Source organism: Corythoichthys intestinalis, chromosome 20, assembly GCF_030265065.1.
Source record: "Corythoichthys intestinalis isolate RoL2023-P3 chromosome 20, ASM3026506v1, whole genome shotgun sequence".
Lineage (NCBI taxonomy): Eukaryota > Metazoa > Chordata > Actinopteri > Syngnathiformes > Syngnathidae > Corythoichthys > Corythoichthys intestinalis.
The window spans coordinates 33,826,773-33,848,046 of record NC_080414.1 but is presented as its reverse complement, the minus strand read 5'-3'; the positions used below and the strand labels follow the sequence as shown (position 1 = coordinate 33,848,046).

The 21,274-nt window shown below is 37.7% G+C and overlaps 1 protein-coding gene across 2 annotated transcripts in view; it reads left to right on the top strand.

Annotated features, from left to right (window-relative positions):
* The window catches only part of col11a1a (collagen, type XI, alpha 1a), a 193,780-nt gene that overhangs the window by 130,672 nt on the left and 41,834 nt on the right, over positions 1-21,274 (top strand). For both annotated transcript variants that reach the window (XM_057824244.1, XM_057824243.1), the window contains 9 exons: positions 7,149-7,202; positions 7,324-7,431; positions 16,087-16,176; positions 16,612-16,665; positions 18,877-18,984; positions 19,070-19,177; positions 19,337-19,390; positions 19,486-19,539; positions 19,675-19,782. In XM_057824244.1, coding sequence (XP_057680227.1) covers positions 7,149-7,202; positions 7,324-7,431; positions 16,087-16,176; positions 16,612-16,665; positions 18,877-18,984; positions 19,070-19,177; positions 19,337-19,390; positions 19,486-19,539; positions 19,675-19,782 — 738 coding nt within the window. The remainder of the gene's footprint in view (positions 1-7,148; positions 7,203-7,323; positions 7,432-16,086; positions 16,177-16,611; positions 16,666-18,876; positions 18,985-19,069; positions 19,178-19,336; positions 19,391-19,485; positions 19,540-19,674; positions 19,783-21,274) is intronic.

Below are 21,274 nucleotides of genomic sequence, written 5' to 3'. Positions count from 1 at the left end.
CCATTTTTTTACAAATTCAAAACCTAGAAAGCTAACATCTAAGTGAATTCTTGTTCACATTTCTTCCAAAATTTTCAACTGACTACAAATAATTATGCCTTTTACTGATTTTCACGTTAGAAAATGAAATGAAACTCTTTCACATTTTTCCCTTTTTTGTTTTCATGTCTACATTCTGATTTTATTGTCGCATCCTTGCATCACATACTATTTTTATGGCATAAAATGACGCAAATGTGTTTTTTTTTTAACTTTTTAAAAATTATCTATGTAGTTCACACTGTTTGTAGGTCTGTTATACTTCCAGATAACAAGTGCCAGTCAACCTTCCACTGAGCAAACCGATCTCTCCTCCCATTAGATAGAGGGCTAGCAGTTGAAAGAAATGGAACAAAGCCTGTAAATTGAGGGCAAACCAGTCCAACACCTGGTAAAAAACTTTGCCCAGATTTAGTCATTGTAAAAACTAGGGCTCTGTGTTTCTTAGCATTCCCCGATCCCTGATGCTTACTCACCGAACCCCTGAAGTTCAATCGAACCCCAGTTAAGAATCACTGGGTGTGGGGTTATTTTGCACTAAGCAACTTCGTATGCAACGTCATATGATGCTAACAGTGCTCACTGGTTTACTGATGTAAGTCAGGTAAAGTAATAATAATACGTATGGTTGATATGTACTCAAATGACTGCTGGGAAATGACTGCTTACCAGTCTAAGTTGTACCCAGTCAGCTGGGATAGGCTCCTGCTTTGCCTATTAAGAACAGGCAATAAAGCAATGTATTTTTCAACCGCATCATTTATTTGAAAATGGCGAAAAGTTAGTTTGCCCTATGAAGGGTAAAGAATGTTAAAGCATATCCAAGGGGAATACTCCACTGCATAAACCAATCAAGCACGACTGTGAACTTATTCAGCAGCTTTTTTCCACAACTAATTGTTCAGTAGCTTCCATTCCACTCCCTAGAGAACTGTGTGTGTGCATGTATGAATATATTCCTTTATGATGACATTCAAACTGTTCTTGAGACAAGAATCAGACATCCTCTTGAGATTATGTCAAGTTATGAAGGTGCTTAAAAGAGATGCTCTATCTACAGAAGGTGGTTAAAGACGTGCTGCTTAGGAATTACATCGATTCTATATACATAACATTTTAGGATATACTGTGTATCACAAAAGTGAGTACACCCCTCGCATTTCTGCAGATATTTAAGTATATCTTTTCATGGGACAACACTGACAAAATGACACTTTGACACAATGAAAAGTAGTCTGTGTGCAGGTTATATAATAGACTTAATTTATTTTCCCCCCAAAATAACTCAGAATATAGCTATTAATATTCAAACCCCTGGCAACAAAAGTGAGTACACCGCATGGGAACTACGTACATCCCTAAATGTCCAAAATGAGTACTGCTTGTCATGGTCCCTCCAAAATGTCATGTGACTGTTATTTTGAGAGGAAAATAAATGAACTCTATTATATAAGCTGCACACAGACTACTTATCATTGTGTCAAAGTGTCATTTTGTCAGTGTTGTCCCATGAAAAGATATACTTAAATATCTGCAGAAATGCGAGGGGTGTACTCACTTTTGTGATACACTATATTTTGTAGCTTTAAATTCATTCTAAGAGTAAACATCCACATTTAAGGCACCTTGGTGTGTGTTTTGCACATCCTCCTCAGTTCACTGTTTGAGTTTGAATCTTGTTTTTGGCCATTTTGTGTTTGTTTGCCTTATCTTCCTGTACACCACATTCCCAAAACATTTATAAGGTTGAATTAAGATTGTATATGGGCGTCAATGTGAGTGTCAAAGCTTATTTTATCATTTCCTGCAAATGATTGGTAATCAGTTCAGGATACCAAGTGTCGAGTGTCTCAGTGGCCCAAGTAAAAATTAGTGCTGCAGAAAATGGATGGATGTTGCCTTTAGAAAAGATTGTTTTTTTTGTTTGGTTTTTTTTTACTTGTCCTGTTCAGCTGCTCAGACGTGGACAATAGGAATCTGTGTGTCCTTATGGTCTGATCACTTATAATGTATCACCAGAGGTGGGTAGAGTAGCCAAAAAATGTACTCAAGTGAGAGTAGCGTTACTTCATAATAGTATAACTCAAATTAAGTAAAAAAGTTTGGTGAAATGAATTACTCAATTTACTCATCACAGATTGTGAGTAACTGCTTCCGATGGTTGTTTTTTTTTGTTTTTTAAACAATGGTAATATTTTTCTTGTTATCTATTTAAACCGATATTATCATAATATACTATACCTAATACATAACAATATTAAGCCAAAGAAAAAAAATCATTGAATCCTGGCGAGAGAAACAAAATCTACAGACCTGAAGACATTCGTTCAAAGAGTATTAGTGCCCTCTAGTGGGAAAAAAACTCAAAAAGTAAATTTCAAAAAGTAAAGTTTGAAAAGTAAATAGTTCCTATTAAGAAATTAAAAGGATCATATCTAGTTTTCCGTGGTCATTAGGTGCCAAATAAAACCTGGGAGATCCGCGCTTTCGAGTTATGTTGAGGGCAGTGCTCTATGTCAAATACTTGATCTTTTACAGTCCTTTTAAGATGCCACATGATTGAACAGGCCGGCGTTATCATAGAAGGGAAAGCTTGATCTGATGGGGATAATGGAGTCATGTGATTATTGTTGCGATGTCTCATTGGTGAAACGCTACTGTTGGCATCTCTGGCAAAAAAAGAGTAAAATCTAATATGTAGATTAAAGAGGAAAATTGTAATGACTAGTGTAGCCCAAAGTAGTGGAGTAAGAGTAGCGTTTCTTCTTCACAAACCTACTCTAGTAGAAGTAAAAAAGCATGGCTTTGTATAATTACTCTAGTATCTAGAAGTATTTTTTTTTCATAAAAAGTTGCTCAAGTAAATGTATTTGAGCAAATGTAACACATTACTACTAGAGGTGGGAAGTTTGGGAACCTCTTGGTCCCCCACGATACGATATGCAATATAAAGCTCACGATGTGATGATACGACGATTATCGATACATTGGTCAGGAAATCATTCTAGGATATTATACAGAGCAACTAATCAAAAGAAAAACAAGCTCTTTTCATCCTTCTGCATTGAATTGGAATGAATTTGTCACTAGTAGACGTCCAATCAATTTGAACTCGGAGGATGGCTGCCATCCCTCCCACTTCAAACGGATCGGACGTCTATGGTGGTCCATGGCAACCAATAAGTTTCATTTAATAATAAGTTTCAGGTAATTTGCTGTTGATTTTCAGTCACTTCCCATTGATTTTGAGGCATTTCAGGGTCACTTTGATTTTGAGTTACAGAACTGGAAATGACCCGGGAATCTCCCCAAATACAGTGCCTTGCAAAAGTATTCGGCCCCCTTGAACCTTGCAACCTTTCGCCACATTTCAGGCTTCAAACATAAAGATATAAAATTTTTAAGTGGGACACAATCGTGAAGCGGAACAAAATTTATTGGATAATTTAAACTTTTGTAACAAATAAAAAACTGAAAAGTGGGGCATGCAATATTATTCGGCCCCCTTGCGTTAATACTTTGTAGCGCCACCTTTTGCTCCAATTACAGCTGTAAGTCGCTTGGGGTATGTTTCTATCAGTTTTGCACATCGAGAGACTGACATTCTTGCCCATTCTTCCTTGCAAAACAGCTTGAGCTCAGTGAGGTTGGATGGAGAGTGATTGTGAACAGCAGTCTTCAGCTCTTTCCACAGATTCTCGATTGGATTCAGGTCTGGACTTTGACTTGGCCATTCTAACACCTGGATACGTTTATTTTTTAACCATTCCATTGTAGATTTGACTTTATGTTTTGGATCATTGTCCTGTTGGAAGATAAATCTCCGTCCCAGTCTCAGGTCTTGTGCAGATACCAACAGGTTTTTGGCTGCATCCATCTTCCCGTCAATTTTAACCATCTTCCCTGTCCCTGCTGAAGAAAAGCAGGCCCAAACCATGATGCTGCCACCACCATGTTTGACAGTGGGGATGGTGTGTTCAGGGTGATGAGCTGTGTTGCTTTTACGCCAAACATATCGTTTTGCATTGTGGCCAAAAAGTTCAATTTTGGTTTCATCTGACCAGAGCACCATGTTTGGTGTGTCTCCCAGGTGGCTTGTGGCAAACTTTAAACGAGACTTTTTATGGATATCTTTGAGAAATGGCTTCCTTCTTGCTACTCTTCCATCAAGGCCAGATTTGTGCAGTGTACGACTGATTGTTGTCCTATGGACAGACTCTCCCACCTCAGCTGTAGATCTCTGCAGTTCATCCAGAGTGATCATGGGCCTCTTGGCTGCATCTCTGATCAGTTTTCTCCTTGTTTGAGAAGAAAGTTTGGAAGGACGGCCGGGTCTTAGTAGATTTGCAGTGGTCTGATGCTCCTTCCATTTCAATATGATGGCTTGCACAGTGCTCCTTGAGATGTTTAAAGCTTGGGAAATCTTTTTGTATCCAAATCCGGCTTTAAACTTCTCCACAACAGTATCTCGGACCTGCCTGGTATGTTCCTTGGTTTTCATAATGCTCTCTGCACTTTAAACAGAACCCTGAGACTATCACAGAGCAGGTGCATTTATACGGAGACTTGATTACACACATTTAGATTCTATTTATCATCATCGGTCAATTAGGACAACATTGGATCATTCAGAGATCCTCACTGAACTTCTGGAGTGAGTTTGCTGCACTGAAAGTAAAGGGGCCGAATAATATTGCACGCCCCACTTTTCAGTTTTTTATTTGTTAAAAAAGTTTAAATTATCCAATAAATGTTGTTCCACTTCACGATTGTGTCCCACTTGTTGTTGATTCTTGACAAACAAATTAAATGTCATATCTTTATGTTTAAAGCCTGAAATGTGGCGAAAGGTTGCAAGATTCAAGGGGGCCGACTACTTTTGCAAGGCACTGTAAATAGGCATTGACTCAAACTCAACAGGAAGTCACCTGTGAATGCCCTAAAATAAACAATAAGTGGCCTGTAAACGCGTCCATAATTGGAAAAACTGATTGTGAATGTTCTGTTTTTAAATGACTAACTTTCATTCACCCCTCCCCCAGAACAGAGACACTATTATGGTAGAAGAGTTTGGTAGCATCAAGTTCGTTCCATAATGTTATTTATTTATTTTTTTAGACATTGACACCTTTTTAAAACGATATATTAGGGTGACCATATTTTGATTTTAAAAAAAAAAAAAGAGGACACTCGGCCCGGCCTCGAGATACTTGAATTTTACTCGAAGTTCCCTCAAAGATGCCTATATCATTTTAAGATATTTAAAGTGTGCCTGCTCCATCTGGATGGAAAAATTCAGTTTTATAGAAAAACGAAAAAAAAACAACAACAAAAAACAAACAAACAAACAAAACCAATTAATAATGATTAAAAAAAATGCAGACCCATGGAAATGTACTCCAGTCAATACACACACAGTAGGCTATGTGCCAACTAAACATTTTTATAAATTACTATCACGACAATGGTCGTTGACAAATTATCATTCCCACTCAATTGTCATTCTCATTCAATATTCTAGATCGCACGCAAATGATAACCGACAATAAACTGAAACTATTCAACCAGAATATTTCCAAACGCAGCAGTTCAAAACTAGGTTTCCCATTATGCCTTGCGAGGCTTACCTCACTGATAGCTATCCAGTTAGCGAGTACCGGGAGCCGAGTCAAAATCAAACTTTATAAGCCATAAAATTTTACAATCATTGGCAGCACGACGATGCGACAACAAATGTGATTTTACAGATCACGCCAGTACAAAGCTCTGCCAGAAGTCAACAGTTGCCATTATATATGTATTTATCGTAAAAAACTTAACTGGGCAGGCGCTCTGGGAACACGTCACAGGCAGCAGTACCTTAGTATTCTGTGAAAATAGTCAATTTAAACACACACTAATTGTGAAGAAATACTCCTCCGTTTTAATTATGAATTTCCTTTTATCAATGTAGATGACGGAAACCTGAGGCATCAGAAACACAGCTACTTAGAATATAATACTAACATTCAACCAAATACACGAATGCAGAACAATTACAAGACTAATACAATATACTGCATCACTGTGTACACATATAATCCAATATACAACACAAGACACATGATAGACATTAACAGAAGATAAACTTACAGAAAGGTGTATGGAGCCACATCTCTTAGAACTACTTATTGTAGTCTGTAACTTCCTGATTCTCTTGCCAAACTGTCAACCCAGTAGATGGCAGTAATGCGCTATTATACAAGAGGTAAACTTCCAACAAGAAGAACTACTCCTTTCCTCCCTACTAGTAGGAGCCACGTCAACGCAGGCACGCGCTGCCCCCCAGCCGCCGAAGGTTTTTTTTTTTTTCAAAATGGTCCTGTGAAAAATCATAAAAAACGGATATTTTCATGAATTCATAAATCCCGGCTGGACGACGAGGACACGACGTGAAACGAGGACTTGTCCAGGCCAAAAGAGGACATTTGGTCACCCTACGATATATCAATTCTCTACAGGAGCATATTTTATCCCACCCTTAGTTACTACTCACCTCTGTGTATCACATGGGAGTTTGATATATTCCCATTGTGGTTGTTCATGATGTTTTATTTATTAGAAGACATCAGTGAACAAGAAGGGGTTTGGGAAAGATAAGGAATGAAGGAAGCAGCTGGAAGAGGAGAAGAACAAATTAAACAAACAAACAAACAAATAAAAACATTATCAAAATCCTATGCTACCTATGAACATAGTGGCACGATAGCAATCTAATCATATTACCGTTGAACACCATGTGGGGGGCCAGATAACCCAGGAGAAAGAGGAGGGAAGGTAAGTCTTAGGAGAGGTGATTAGTTGGGGTGGAGAGTACATAAATCTGACATGAGGTGGGGAACCCAGTATTATGTAAATCACCTGTAAGTGTGGACAGGTTGACATCCTCTTCTATGCTTACCTCGTCACTAATCCTGGCACATGATTTCTTTTAAACTCTGTGGGCATAGTTTAAATACTCCATCTTCAGTACATCAAAGGGATGCTAACATGCAGTTATTGCACGATCACTTAAATTGACTGTTTGTTCGTTTATTTATTTAAATTGAAGTTTCTGTATTTTCTTTCAGGGTTTCCAAGGAAAAACTGGTCCACCAGGCCCAGGAGGTGTTGTCGGGCCCCAGGTAACAAAAAACTAAATTTGTATTAAAAGACAATATCAATGCATTCATTTCAAACTCACTTCCAAATCACCATGACTTCCTGGTTGGGCTTAAAATAAATGTGATTGTGATGAAATTTTAGGGACCCACTGGAGAAACTGGTCCTGTAGGTGAAAGAGGCCACCCTGGACCTCCTGGTCCACCAGGAGAACAGGGTCTACCTGGAGCTGCTGGCAAAGAAGGAGCAAAGGTGAGTCAATATAGCATTTAATGGTAGTCCAGTGAATTACTTTTTTTGATATTCCGTAACAGTGTTACTGACATTTCTGTTAAAGCTTTTTTATACAGCAATACATTTAGCATATTAGGATAATAGTTGAAAATGCCTTTGAATTGAAACAGTGAAGACAAGATTTAAGGGGGGATTGGTGATAGGCTACTGACCTCTGACATTGGTTCCTTCGTGAAAGCTTGACATGATTAGCACTATGTCTATCTGAAGATAAATCTAATAGCAAGGAAGGATGGACATACTACCAGCCTGTTTAGATAGCCCGAGGAGAGGTCTCAAAAACTCAGTTTGTTATTGTTCTTAGGGAGAATACTAACTAAAACCGTCGCTCCTCTGTTATTCGTTGATGGATTAGAATGAAATTTAGTAGGTATATTTTAGGGATGTACACTCTTTAAGCCCAATTTTGGAGTTTTCGTCTCTGGGCAAATAAATTACATTAATCAATTACAGACGTATTGTTGCCTGAAGGTCCTGAATTAGCCAGTAGAGCCGTGTGGTCGTGGTTCATTTTGAACTTGTTTTTTTTTCCTTTTTCTTTTTCAAATGAGGCTCATTGGGCACCTCTGCTTTACAGTGCCCACTGTATGTTTTTGGTGACAAATGGTGGATGACATGGTCCAACATTGGCTTGTGTTTGCAAATGAAATAGAAAACATAAAACACCTTTTTGCTCTCAGTGCATTTTCTGATCTCATTTTAGGATGGAGTTGTTTTGGTGAACTTCATTTAGCATCCTATATAGTGCTTCTCAATTATTTTCTCTTACATACCCCCCCCAACTCTCTTCTACCACCACTGTAAATAGTATCATGTGTCTATGAAATTAATTATACATAATATGAATAACATTATTATTATTATAAGTACACCTTAAAGAAAAAAAGTAATATAGATCAACTTACAATAAAGTACATATAACCTTTATTAACCTTGTTTTGTTTGTAACAGAAAATACTTAAAGTGCATCAGTTTGCCTGAATTAAAAAAAAAAACAAAAAAAACACATGACCATTTGAGACTGAAAATTTTAATGTAATAAAATCAATAAATAATGATAAATTCAAATTGATTACCAATATTAACTCATGAGGGCAATATGCCAAACAATTTGACCGAAAAACAAAAATTAATGAAACAAAAACGACAGTTTTTATTTTTGCTGCAGGCAGTATCAGCTCCTTTGCTATGGTGTCGGGTTATTTTGCACTGAGCAACTTGGTATGCCACATTAAAAGATGCTACCAGTGCTCGCTGGTTTACTGATGTAACACTGACAAAGTGAAATGATTGTTGGCAATATTCGGCACATTTTTGCTGAAAAAAACTCAAAGCGGTTATCAATGTGCATGGGGTCTAATGTCTTTAAGTGACGTCTTAATTGATTTGGCTTCCTGCTCTCAGCTGCAAACATTTTTAGACACTGTAAATTCACTGATCTTTCCCACTGTATTAAAAGTCAAAGCCAAAAATCAAAAGCTACATATGTTTTGTCATATTTCCTCGTCTTAACTCTTGATATCTCCAGTGATCTTTGCTGTGTGCTCTCGTTTGGTTCAAAAATACTGCGCACACTCTGAAAATGAGAGCGCTGCTGCCACCCACTGCAATTACACTATATTCCAGTACGGCAAAAAGTATGTCTTCCAAGGTCACGTGCGCCAGCCCCGGCATCGCTCTGCACCCCCTGGGAGGACACACGCCCCACTATTTGAAAAGTACTGATCTAATATAATTTCATTTAGGTTTGATGTGAAAAGAAAAACGCATTATTATTGCAATGTCAATTGTGTAACAGTCTTAGTCCAGTGGCCAAAAATACTCTTACATCCTTGAAGGAGATACAGTATAATTATTGCTTGGATTTCTGATAATGTCCTACAGAGCAATAATCGATGATTAATTAGCATTTCAATTGACTGTTTTCTATTTATTGTCTGTCATAGAAATTCATTTTTGAATCACGACTTTGCTATTGTGATAATGTTAGACAATTATCGCATTTCGACTATCAGACAAATTCATGTTACGTCATTGGAAAGTAAATCTGTCATAGGATGACGCAGTATACAGTTTAACGATGGAGTGCGGTCCTAACAAAAGAGGCAGTGGCCATTAAAAATACAACAGAAATGATTAGAGTTGTCCAATAATGACTTTTTAACCGATAACTGATAACCCAAAAATCCGGTACTGATATCAAACCGATACCGATATATGTGGTCGTGGACTTACAAAAGTGCCTATACTGAACCACTATATTTATTGTTGTATCAAAATAGTGCACAAATAAGTTTTTGGGATCAAGTGCAAGTGCCAATAAGGCACATATTCTATCCTCAATGTGTATGTGGGTACACAAATCGACAGATAGCAAACAAATTAGGCTCTAAAGTGAAGTCAGATGCTGGAGTAAAGTTGAATTGGCTTTACTGTGGTCATCTTTCTCCTGACAAGAGCACTCATACTTTTTTGTAAAACTGAAAACAACAAAATATTGTGTCAATAATATGAAATAAAGTCACAAAGTAAAGCAACGTATACACTGCATGTTAATTTGAATAGCATCTGGTAGAACAGCTAGCAATCAGTGTTGTCACAGATTACTTGAAAAAATAATTTATTTACTGATTACGCCTAAAAAAAAATCTAGTTACCTTACTGATTACTTTATTATCAAAGTAACTAAGTTACTTTAAAATGGATTTATCGGTTACTTTTTATCAATTTTCCTCCCGTTGCTGCCTCAACATAAAAATGACAACAGAAAATGTCATCACATGTATTTGAGTTTCCGATAATTTAAAGGGGAAGATCAGAATTTTTCACTTAAAGCTTGCTCTTCGAATTAGCGGGGGTTTAATTAGTCGATGAAGTTGAGTTCAACCACCACTGACTCGCACTTGCTGAACCAATCCGGAGCCCTGAAACTAACAAATAACTGAAAAACTGCATGGAATTTGTTAAAATCAACTTCACCCACTAATTAAACCCCCACTAACTCGAACATTAACCCTAATGTCAAAAATTATGAACTTCCGGTTAGGGTTAGGGAGTCAGGGTTAACAGCATATCAATGCCAATGTAAAACAATGGAAATTGACTGCACAATAATCAACAAGACACAAATGAATTGTGGAATAAACAATGCAATAAACAAAAAGATGGGGGCACGCGCGAATGCACGAGCACAACCCGGAAGTACGCTGTACACACGCAGTCAATTTTGCCACAAAACGTGGCGGCAACTACTGGTAAGCACTTTAGACTCAATCAGACTTCCAACACATCCCAAAGATGCTGAACGAACACGTCACCTCACGGTATAAATGTGCAACACGAATATTATGTAAACAAAGCTACGAAACAGCCATGCATGTAGCAGCTCCAACCGATCTCTGGAACCCTTCAGAATGAAGGAAAAATACTCACGTTCATTCTCAATCATTGATGCTTGTTTAAGGCACAAACAACATGTTGAGATGGCAAGAACTGCTATGGTACATTGGTTGAAGACGTTAGCTTGTCCATTTAGCTATCTCTATTCACAATAAGCTCGCGTTGACATTACGTGGTGATTACGTCAGCGGAAAAGGCTGTAACTTATGAATTGTAATCACACCTAAGCGCCAGCAGGTGTCGAAAAAACACCAGGCAGGCAATAAGTGGACATGACAGCACTGCCATATGCATATTGGCCCAAAACAAATAATGAAAACCCGATGTCGAAATTATCCGATATCATTTTAACATGATTTTATTGGGCGATGTTATCGGCTTCCCGATAATATGGACAACTCTACATATTATTCACTACATATTTGCAATGTTTTGTTTAATTTCTCCCCTTTGCCAACAATTGAAAGTATATTAGTCAGAAGACATTTTGTTGGAGTAACTCCCCTGACGTTCAGCAACATTTATCTTCCCTTTTGTCCCTCCTTTTTCAAGTCCTGTGTTTTCATTTCCACCCCCATCTTCTCTAAAACAGACAATCTAATCAAGTCTGTCAGCTAACTCCAAACACTTTACTACTCTCAGACAAATTTCCGTCTCTCGTTTTCACACACAGGCCTCTGCTTTAGTATGCCAGGGACACATTGCTTTGGTCCAAGCAGCAGAGCCTAAATCCTTTTATAAGCCCCAAAGGCATCTGTGCCTCACTGTTTACAGCGTACTCAATGCGAAGAACAAAGCTAGAAGAAGCTTTACTGATCAGAATAAAATTCTGATATCATGCCATTGATGAGTTTCACTTTTCATATACCGTAATTTTTGGACTAGAAGGCAGGCCTGACTATAAATCGCAGACCTGACTAAAAACCGCCACCCACCAAATTTGACAAGAAAACGGCATTTGTTCATAGATAAACTGCACCGGACTATAAGCCACAGCTGTCCTCACTGAATTATGGGATATTTACACCAAAATATATTAAGCAGCATCACGTTATTTGACAGTGGCATCATAAGATTGTCATAAAACCAAATGAACCACCATGAAGCTCTGAACCAATTGGCAGCAAAGCTTCATTGCTTCAGGAAGCTTCATTTGGCCATCATTGCTCCTTTGTCCAAACACTGTTGCTGCCCAACATGCTTCCTAGCATGCATTGCAGCGCTACAGATACATAACAATCCTAATTCATTTCTGTGCTTATTATATGTTTTGTTACTATTCCAGTTGTTTCATTAATTGCTAGTTATGGTATTTGGTCACACTTTATTTGACAGTGGCGCCATAAGACTGCCATAAGACCATCATAATTTTGACATGACACTCCCATGAACTTTAATGAATGCTTATGACAGTTGTTATTTTGTGTCACCGGGCAAATCATCTCACTTTTGAATGGATGTAAAAGATCCAAGCAGGACATAAATTGAGTTAATGACATACTTTGCCGGATGACACCTAATGTCATCTGTCATAAGCAGTGTTGTTAATCTTACTTTAAAAAAAAGTAATTAATTACAGTTACAAATTACTTCTGCCAAAAAGTAATTTGAGTTAGTAACTCAGTTACCTGAATGTAACAGTAATTAGTTACATGGCAAAGTAACTCGTGTTACTTTTCATGTTTTTTTTTCATTTCAAAAACAAAAAATCAGGTCACACTATGTGAAGTTCAAAAGGTTTTTGGGACAATTGGCCCTAGCCCAATTCTTTACCCTAAAATTAACTAGATACAGCGGTATTGTGGATATTGTGATAACTAGATTGTAACCTTTGCTATGTTTGGAAGTCATTTAATGTTGTGACTCAACTGATAAAGTTGTTGAAATCGTTCCCATAATTGCATTAGTTCCCTTCTGTCTACTTTCGACATGTGAAAGTTTTAAAACTGTTTCATCATTTAAAGATAGATTCGAGTTATGATTTTGCCGATTTAGGAGTATTTTAGATAAAAAGTTACTTATGTTCGCGAGGAAGGTTCTCTACAACAGAACCCTACTGACAAGTCTACCACTTTAAGATGGCGGCTGTTTACTAACGAAGGCGAGTCTATCATTTCGCATCTAGTTCTCTATACATGTGCTAACGCCGCCTTGTCTGTCATTTCGCATCTAGTTCTATATACATATGATATCTACCATAGCATCATGTGGGCGTAGTTTTTAGGCTATCGGCTACAGTAAGGTAATATTGAAGCCACCTAACATCGCGATTACAACGGGTTCACAACTCCCTTGCCTCCTCCCCACTTCCGCACTGCTCTCTGGTCTCCGTGAATCCGTGTCTCTCAGACTTTTCTTGTGTCATTCAACCAACGTAGTAACACGTAGTAACCCACGCCTTTACATCCTCAGTAACGGTAACGGCTTTGCCAAGATGAGAAAAGTAATTAGATAGATTACTCACTACTGAAAAAAAATAACGCCGTTAGTAACGTTGTTATACTCTAACATCGTTATTAACAACACTGGTCATAAGTAGAGGTGTGCGAAATTTCCGATTCTTAGATTATTCGCGATTCGGCCGTGGGAGATTCGAGAACGATTCACAAACATCCAAATTCCGATTATTGAATTATACCAGGTAAAGCGGAAATAAAACACAGTCAGTGCGGTCTTCAGGACGCAATGAGGAATGGACCAAGAGTAAATATCATGTTCAACTCATGCCGCTGGATAAAAAAAAAAAAAAAAAAAAACAATAATAACTGACTGCGGCCGTCAGCCGCTACAAACAACGCCCAGTTGCTAGTTGCTACAAACACACGGCAACATACGGCAATGGTAGATATCACATATATCTAGAACTAGATGTGAAATGACAGACGACAGCCGTGTTAGATCATATACCAAGTACGAGATGCGAAATGACAGACTTTCCTGCGCTAGTAAACAGGCGCCATCTTAAAGCAGTAGACTTCTCTAAAAGGCTCTGTTGTAGCGAACCTAATTACTTTTTATCCAAAAAAAAAAAAAAAAAAAATCGGCAAAATCTTGACCTGAATCTATCTTTAAATGATGAAACAATTTTAAAACTTTTACGTCGAACATAGACAGAAGGGAAATTATGGAATAACGGGAGCAATTTGAACAACTTTAATGGTTGATTCACAACATTAAATTAATTGAATGTAGTTTAAAGCTGCCGATACAGATTGGTGACTTGAGTATTTTATTTACTGTTTTTAACAGTTAACTTGATACTGAAATAGTAGTTTGGTTTAGTCTGAGAGGATTTTCGAACAATTTTGGAACTAGTGTGCAAAAAATTAAAAGCGGGGATGGCGGGGTTTGTGGTGCATCAATAATCGATTTATGATCAAATCGGATCCTCTGAATCGTAACCGTAATCGAATCGTTAGGTGCCCAAAGATTCCCACCTCTAGTCATAAGCATTCATTAATGCCCATGACATTGTCATGTCATAATTATGACAGTCTTATGATGTCGCTGTCAAATGAGGTATTATCTATTAACCCAAATGAATCAACAAATAAGAATCAAAATGACGGAAAAAAGTAGCGGCTTATAGTCCGAAAATTACGGTTTATATCAGTCAAACAAGGCAAACAAGGGCTGAAAACAGCTTAAACAGTTTAATGGAAAGCATGAATATTTGCTAAACCATTTCTGCTTTTAAACTCCGCAGTGAGTAATTATTCCCCTTTTTAATGCCCTTTTATCATAGATGGTTAATTAAACCCCGCCTCTCACTCAAAAGTCAGCTGAGGACTCCAGAAATCAGTGAGCTCCAAAATGAAGGGATTTCACCTGAATTCCAGTGAATTTCCTCTTTATTCCCAGTTGATTTCAATTTTCAATAAAGGTTAGGTGTATCATTATTACACACCACTTCATATTACACATTTACATGCGTCTGAATGAAGTCCTAAAAAAAAATGACTGACAGCTTTCTTTGCCCCTAGATACAACTAAATCATTACTGGCTGTACAATGGGATGCTAAAATTTTGAGCCTTTATATTATGTATAGTTACCAAAATAGTCTCAGTAAATTCAAGATCAGCAATAACCATTTGCTAGGGCGTAGATTTGGACTCAACATTGGTAGTGACGATATAACAGCATAACCTGCATGTACACTTCTTGCTCGGGATGGGACATTAGTAAGACTGAATGGGTGTCAGGGGTACATTTCTCACGAATATGAACCTAATTAATTGATATGCTAAATCAGGGGTGATCACAGAGATCGCAATGCTAGTGTGGGTAGCCCCCCCCCCCCCCCAAAAAAAAGTGTTTTTTTAATGTACATAGTTAATTATGATTATTTTGTGTTGTGTGAGCAACATATGAGGTTATGAAAAAACCCATCTCTCTCTAAGCAGCAGCTTGCTCACATTTTTTCAGTTCACTACATTTGTCACAGCTTAATTACTATAGCAGTAGAAAACACAAGCAGAAGGACACTTCTGCAGCTTCCTACTCGAGCTTTGCAGGTTAGCAAGTTCACACAGTTACGCTAACTCTGATGCAGGTCGGACTTTCAGTAGCAAAATTAGTCATGTGTTCGCCTCTTCCACAATATTGGCGTCTTTTCAAATTACTAACAGTGGCTGCTGCTGGCTGAAAAAAAAACTTATAATATCCCTCCTCTTTGAAGGGGGCGGAGGAGGCAACATATTGTCGACATGCATTTCTGTCAGGGCTGAGTGAGTGTGAGCAAGTGTGAGTGTCGGGGATGGCTCAAGTCACCAGCCAATCAAACGTGTGTTTGAGGAGAAAAAAAGGGACCGGTGCATTTCACAAGTGAAAAGGGGTAAATACAAGTTTAAACAAAATGAAAATAATTCACTTAATAATGGTAGGGTCAAGTCTATCCTTACAATATATGGAAAGACAATCTAAATTACCTGTATAACTGAACTCATTATATAATGCATATAAAGTTGTTTAAAGGCTGGTGGGGATAATTTGAGCATCCTGAAAAGTTGGTAGTGTTATGTCCCTACCGTCTCTATGATAACCTATGCCCTTAATCATTTGAGTGAACAAATCAGTTCACACTGGATACATTTTTATGTCCATGTTTTGATTTGTATATGAGCTGTTTTGCAACAAAATCATGATGTAGTAAGGACATTGTTTTGTAAAATAATACATCAAACTTACCCAGTATTTTTGATTGTGTGTTCAGGGAGACCCCGGACCTCAGGGTACTTCCGGAAAGGATGGGCCCCCCGGCCTCAGAGGTTTCCCAGGCGAGAGAGGTCTACCTGGTGCCACGGTAAAAGCGCCACTCCATTTTAACATATTTATCACTGCTTCTCTCTTGCCATTAGTTTACTACAGGAGCAGTGGGCAGACCTTTACTCCGTAACAAATGAACCAGCACATATCTCCAGCTATTCACTTATTTCAAGACAGCAGCTTTCACATTTAATCTTGTGTAGTGGAAATGCAACTTGACACGTAGCAAATGAAGACTTCAGCTGCAATGCATCATGGTGCGACCTGAAAGACATGTACAATAGATACTTGTAGTTAAGGATCCATCTGCTTTTTAATTGTCCTTTCTCGAACATTAAATGGCAAATGTTGTTGTTGGGTCTGCCTGCATGATTTCACATGAAGTGTCGTAAATTACATATTTTAGTATACACGGCATGCGTTTGTTGCATTTGCTCAGAAGGAAATAATCTTTATTTCCCTTCGTCTTCAGGGTCCAGCAGGTCTGAAGGGAGGCGAGGGTCCTCAGGGTCCACCTGGTCCTGTTGTGAGTACTTTTTTTATAAGTGAATGTTTCTGTGAAAAAGTAATCAAAAAATCATTGACATATTCACCATCTGTATGAGACTTATTTTTTAAACTAACAAAACAATGTAGCAGTGAATAAGCTGAAGTGGATCTCATAGTTACTTTACTCATAAAATGATAATATACACACTAAAATTCAAGGCAATTCAATTTTGCGGAAATGTCTGAAAGGGCTCTTTTGAGTGCCAACACACCAAATATTATATTTTTTTCAGTGATATTACATAGGTTTTGATTGTTTCACAGTAAACATTTTATTTTTGTCACAGTCATACATGGTTATGCATCATGTCTACCAGTACTTGCTTCAGTTCTTGCACACATGAGATTTACCAGAACATTAAATGTATTTTGGTGAGCATTAGATAAACACACTAAGGCTACAACTATCAATTATTCCAGTAATCGATTAACCTATTGATTAGTTAGTTTTAATAATAGAGTAATCGGTTTGCAAACATTTAATGCCTTGCAGAATAAATTTTAGGAGACCTAAAAACAAATAAACAAGTGTTTATGCTTCAAATAATATTTATTTTTGCCTTGTTCAGATTGTACTTTCAAAAGAGCATTAAATGCAAATACATAATACAATTCCTGAGTGTTTCCCCAGACGATGCAGAATTGTGCTTTCATTTCACAAGAGCAATAAATGTATTTAAAACCAAATTAAAATACCTGAGCTTTGCCCCAAACAGTTTAAAGAATAACTAAATGCATAAAAAATAACTAAATGCAGATCTAAGTACAGCAAAGAACAACTGGCTAACATAGATAGCAAAACTCCACTAGCTTAAATGCTATAAAGGATGGACACACCTTCTCATTTGTGTGTTTTCTATATTTTCATGACTATTAACATTGTAAATTCTCACAGAAGGAAATTAAACTATGAATGAACATGAGTGGAATTATGTACTTAGCAAAAAAAAAGGTGAAATAACTAAAACATGTATAATATTTTAGCATCTTCAAATTAGCCATGCTTTGCTCTAAATACATTTTTGCACACACTTGCCATTCTCTTGAAGAGTTTCAAGAGGGAGTCAGCTAAAATAGTTTTTGACTTCACAAGTATGCCTTTTCGGGGTTAATTAGTGGAATGTATTGCTTTATTAATGGGGTTGGGACCTTAATTTTTGTTGCACTAAATGAGGTGTGTCCAAACTTTTGGTCTGTATCGTATATATTTTTTTTTACAAAAATCTTAACAAATCGTTCAAATACATATTCCCAGAAAAAATTGTGAAATATATTTCAATAAACTGAACTAAAATGAACTAAAAGCTAAACTAAATTATAAATACATAGACAAACATATTAACTCAAGCAAAAACTTACAACCTTATGTTGGCCTTAACAGCTGAGCAGTTGAATTCAGCTGTTAGAAGAGTTGTCATATTCACTGTTTCCACTAGAGGGCAGTGTATCTGCCCAAATCAATAAAACAAACACTTGCAAACACTTTGAAAACAAACCATTACAATGCCACTCTAATTAAACAAATCTTCGAAGCTGCAAAATTTGATTTGAAGCTTTTTTCTCATCGAATTAATCATTGCAGCACTAAATCACTCTTGGTATTTTAAAAGAGTTTTGTAACCGGAACCATTATTTCTTTAGTAAAGCTTAAAACCAATTTGTGTAATATGTGTTGCTCTTGTTAAAGCTGTGTTGAAAATTGGCAAAGGGACCTTTACAATGACTTAAAAGCAAATAATGGTAAAATGATTTATTGAAATCTAATCCGATTGTCATTCAGCCTCCTTGGATCATATGAGCTGAATGGCTGGATAAAAATGTTATTCATCTAATCCATACACGTATAAAATGGTATAAAATTATTACCGTATTTTTCACCCTATAAGGCGCATTGGGAGTATTTTAAAACAGTTATTTATATATCGGACGCAATAAGGCGCAAAAGTAGTAGTAGGAGCAGTAGTAGTAGTGGTAGTAGTTGGGGTTTCGTTATGCATCCACTAGATGAAGCTGTGCTAAAGGGAATGATTGACCAGTATTGATCCATATATAAGGCGCATCAGATTATAAGGCGCACTGTCGGCTTTTGAGAAAATTGAAGGCTTTCAGGTGTGCCTTATAGTATGGAAAATGCAGTAATTTAATCTATTGTAGTTATTGATATGTGGCTATAAATGGCTTCATCCAGGGTTCTCCTGGTGAGAGAGGTCCTGCTGGCTCAGCCGGTCCAATTGGTCTGTCTGGTCGACCTGGCCCACAAGGTCCCCCAGGTCCTGCTGGAGAGAAAGGTGCACCTGTAAGTAGTGTTGAACACTGATGGATTGACTTTCTTTCCTAGTCTTTGTTCCTTCAAAAAAATGTTGCAAACACACTGCTTTTAGGGTGAGAAAGGTCCTCAAGGTCCAGCTGGTCGTGATGGTGTTCAGGGTCCTGTGGGTCTGCCTGGACCTGCCGGACCCCAGGGTCCACCTGGAGAGGATGGTGATAAGGTTAGTCAGCAACATCCAAAGTATGTAATAAGCCACAATAGGCTAGTTTGTCTGATTCTTTAGAAAGTAGCAGCAGTGGTAGTTGTATTAGTAGTACATAGCTTCAATAATTGTATTGTCCGTCTATGTATTTGAGACTGATCTTTCTGTATTTCCTAGGGAGAGGTTGGAGAACCGGGCCAGAAAGGAAGCAAAGCCGATAAGGGAGAACAGGTGTGTTCTGGAGGAGTTTCATTCACACATTTACAAATACAATTGGTTATTTTCTACACATTGTTATTCATATATTTTTGGTTTGGGTTTACTAGGGTCCTCCCGGACCAGCAGGTCTTCAAGGTCCCATTGGTGCGCCAGGTCCTGCTGTAAGTAACAGTAACAACACTTATGGTTCATTTCAATGAGCTGATATTGAAGTGATTGATTTTGTTATTGAATAATTGTAAATCATTCTCATCTTTTGTGTGGTTTGTGTCATATGAAAAATTGTCGGTTCTCAGGGAGCCGATGGAGAGCCTGGGCCCAGGGGTCAACAGGGTATGTTTGGACAGAAGGGTGATGAAGGAGCCAGAGGTTTCCCTGGACCACCAGGTCCCATCGGTTTGCAGGTTGGAGCCATTAATTCATGTCTCTTAAATATTATGAGAAAGTGTTCAACAACACTTGTACTGTAGTACAACAAAACCTGTATACATATATAATTGGAATCTCGATTAAATTGTTGTCATTAATTTTTCTGACTTTACAAACATTGTTTATGTATTACAGTTATTCTGCACTATGTAGCATTTAATTGACTTTTAATTAGGATTCATTCACTTCCTACCACTTTTCCATTAATTGCAGCAAACAACCTTCTCCACTTGTCTCTTTCTGTTTATCACATTTAGCATTCTGCATAATTAGACCACTAACGATTTAATCTCAGAGGACAACTTGACACCGATGAGATGAGATCGGCATCGGAGGAATCAGCATGCATTACACAGAGCTTTTGTCACCCATAGAACTGACTCACAAGCAATGTGAACTCACTCTGAGGGCACCAGCCACGTCCCTTGACTCAGAAAACAAAACTTAAGCAGCTGGGTGACGGTTTAGTATTTAATGGAGAAACACTTGAGGGATCTCATGCATGTCTGAGCATTTTAATTACAAAGAAAATGCGAGAAAAAAAAAGCTCGTACCTGAAAAAGTATAGACAAGTTTCCTGAGCGAAACATGGGCGGTGACATTTTTGACAATTTCTGCTCCGGACTTCCATTTCTTATTTTATTTAAATCGATTGGTGCATGTGCAAAACAGGTCAGTAACTCACAATTTATAAAATTATTTGAAAAATATTAACAAAGGTGGAGCATAAGTCGAGCCTGCCATCATCAAAGTAGAATGCAAGTAGTCTTGATATATGTTCATCAACGTACAGTAAGTGTTGTTGCGAGGCACTTGTCTTCCCTTGCCTAACAGCATTTTCCACCTGTAAACAAACGAACAAAAACTTGTCACACTTGCATTTATGCATTTAGGGTAATAAACCCATGTATGACTTTTAGTAGATGAGTGTTTGTTCCCATTTCTTTATCGTTGTGTAACTTGATTTAGCAAAGCTAATGATGTCTCAGCTGTGACGCAAAACACAGAATTGTAGTCAAATTGAACAGAACTGTGCCATCCTACACATACTGATTAGCAACAGGCAAGCAGAAGATAGCATATGTTGGAGCCACAGCCGTTCCGTAGTTGTAGTACAATTAAACATCATACTTACAATTATCATCGTAATAGCAATATTAAAGACAACAGGTCGTTTCATGTGCAAGATCTTAAGTATTTTTGGAGCAATGGACACATGAAAATGCAGGGATAGGAAAAACACACATTCCATAACACAGCGGCAACATGGCTACATTAACACCCGGTCTTTGTGGTGGCACGGGCTTGGTTCCACATCTGCCTTCATGAATATGTTGTCCTCCCATGTCGTGGTGATGGCAGATGGATCCGGTATATCCATATTGTCTTTTTTGAGTGATTTTGAAGAGAGATGCCACCTCAGCTCCACTGTTGTTTTGGTTAGAGAAAGTGTAAAATGGAAGTTGT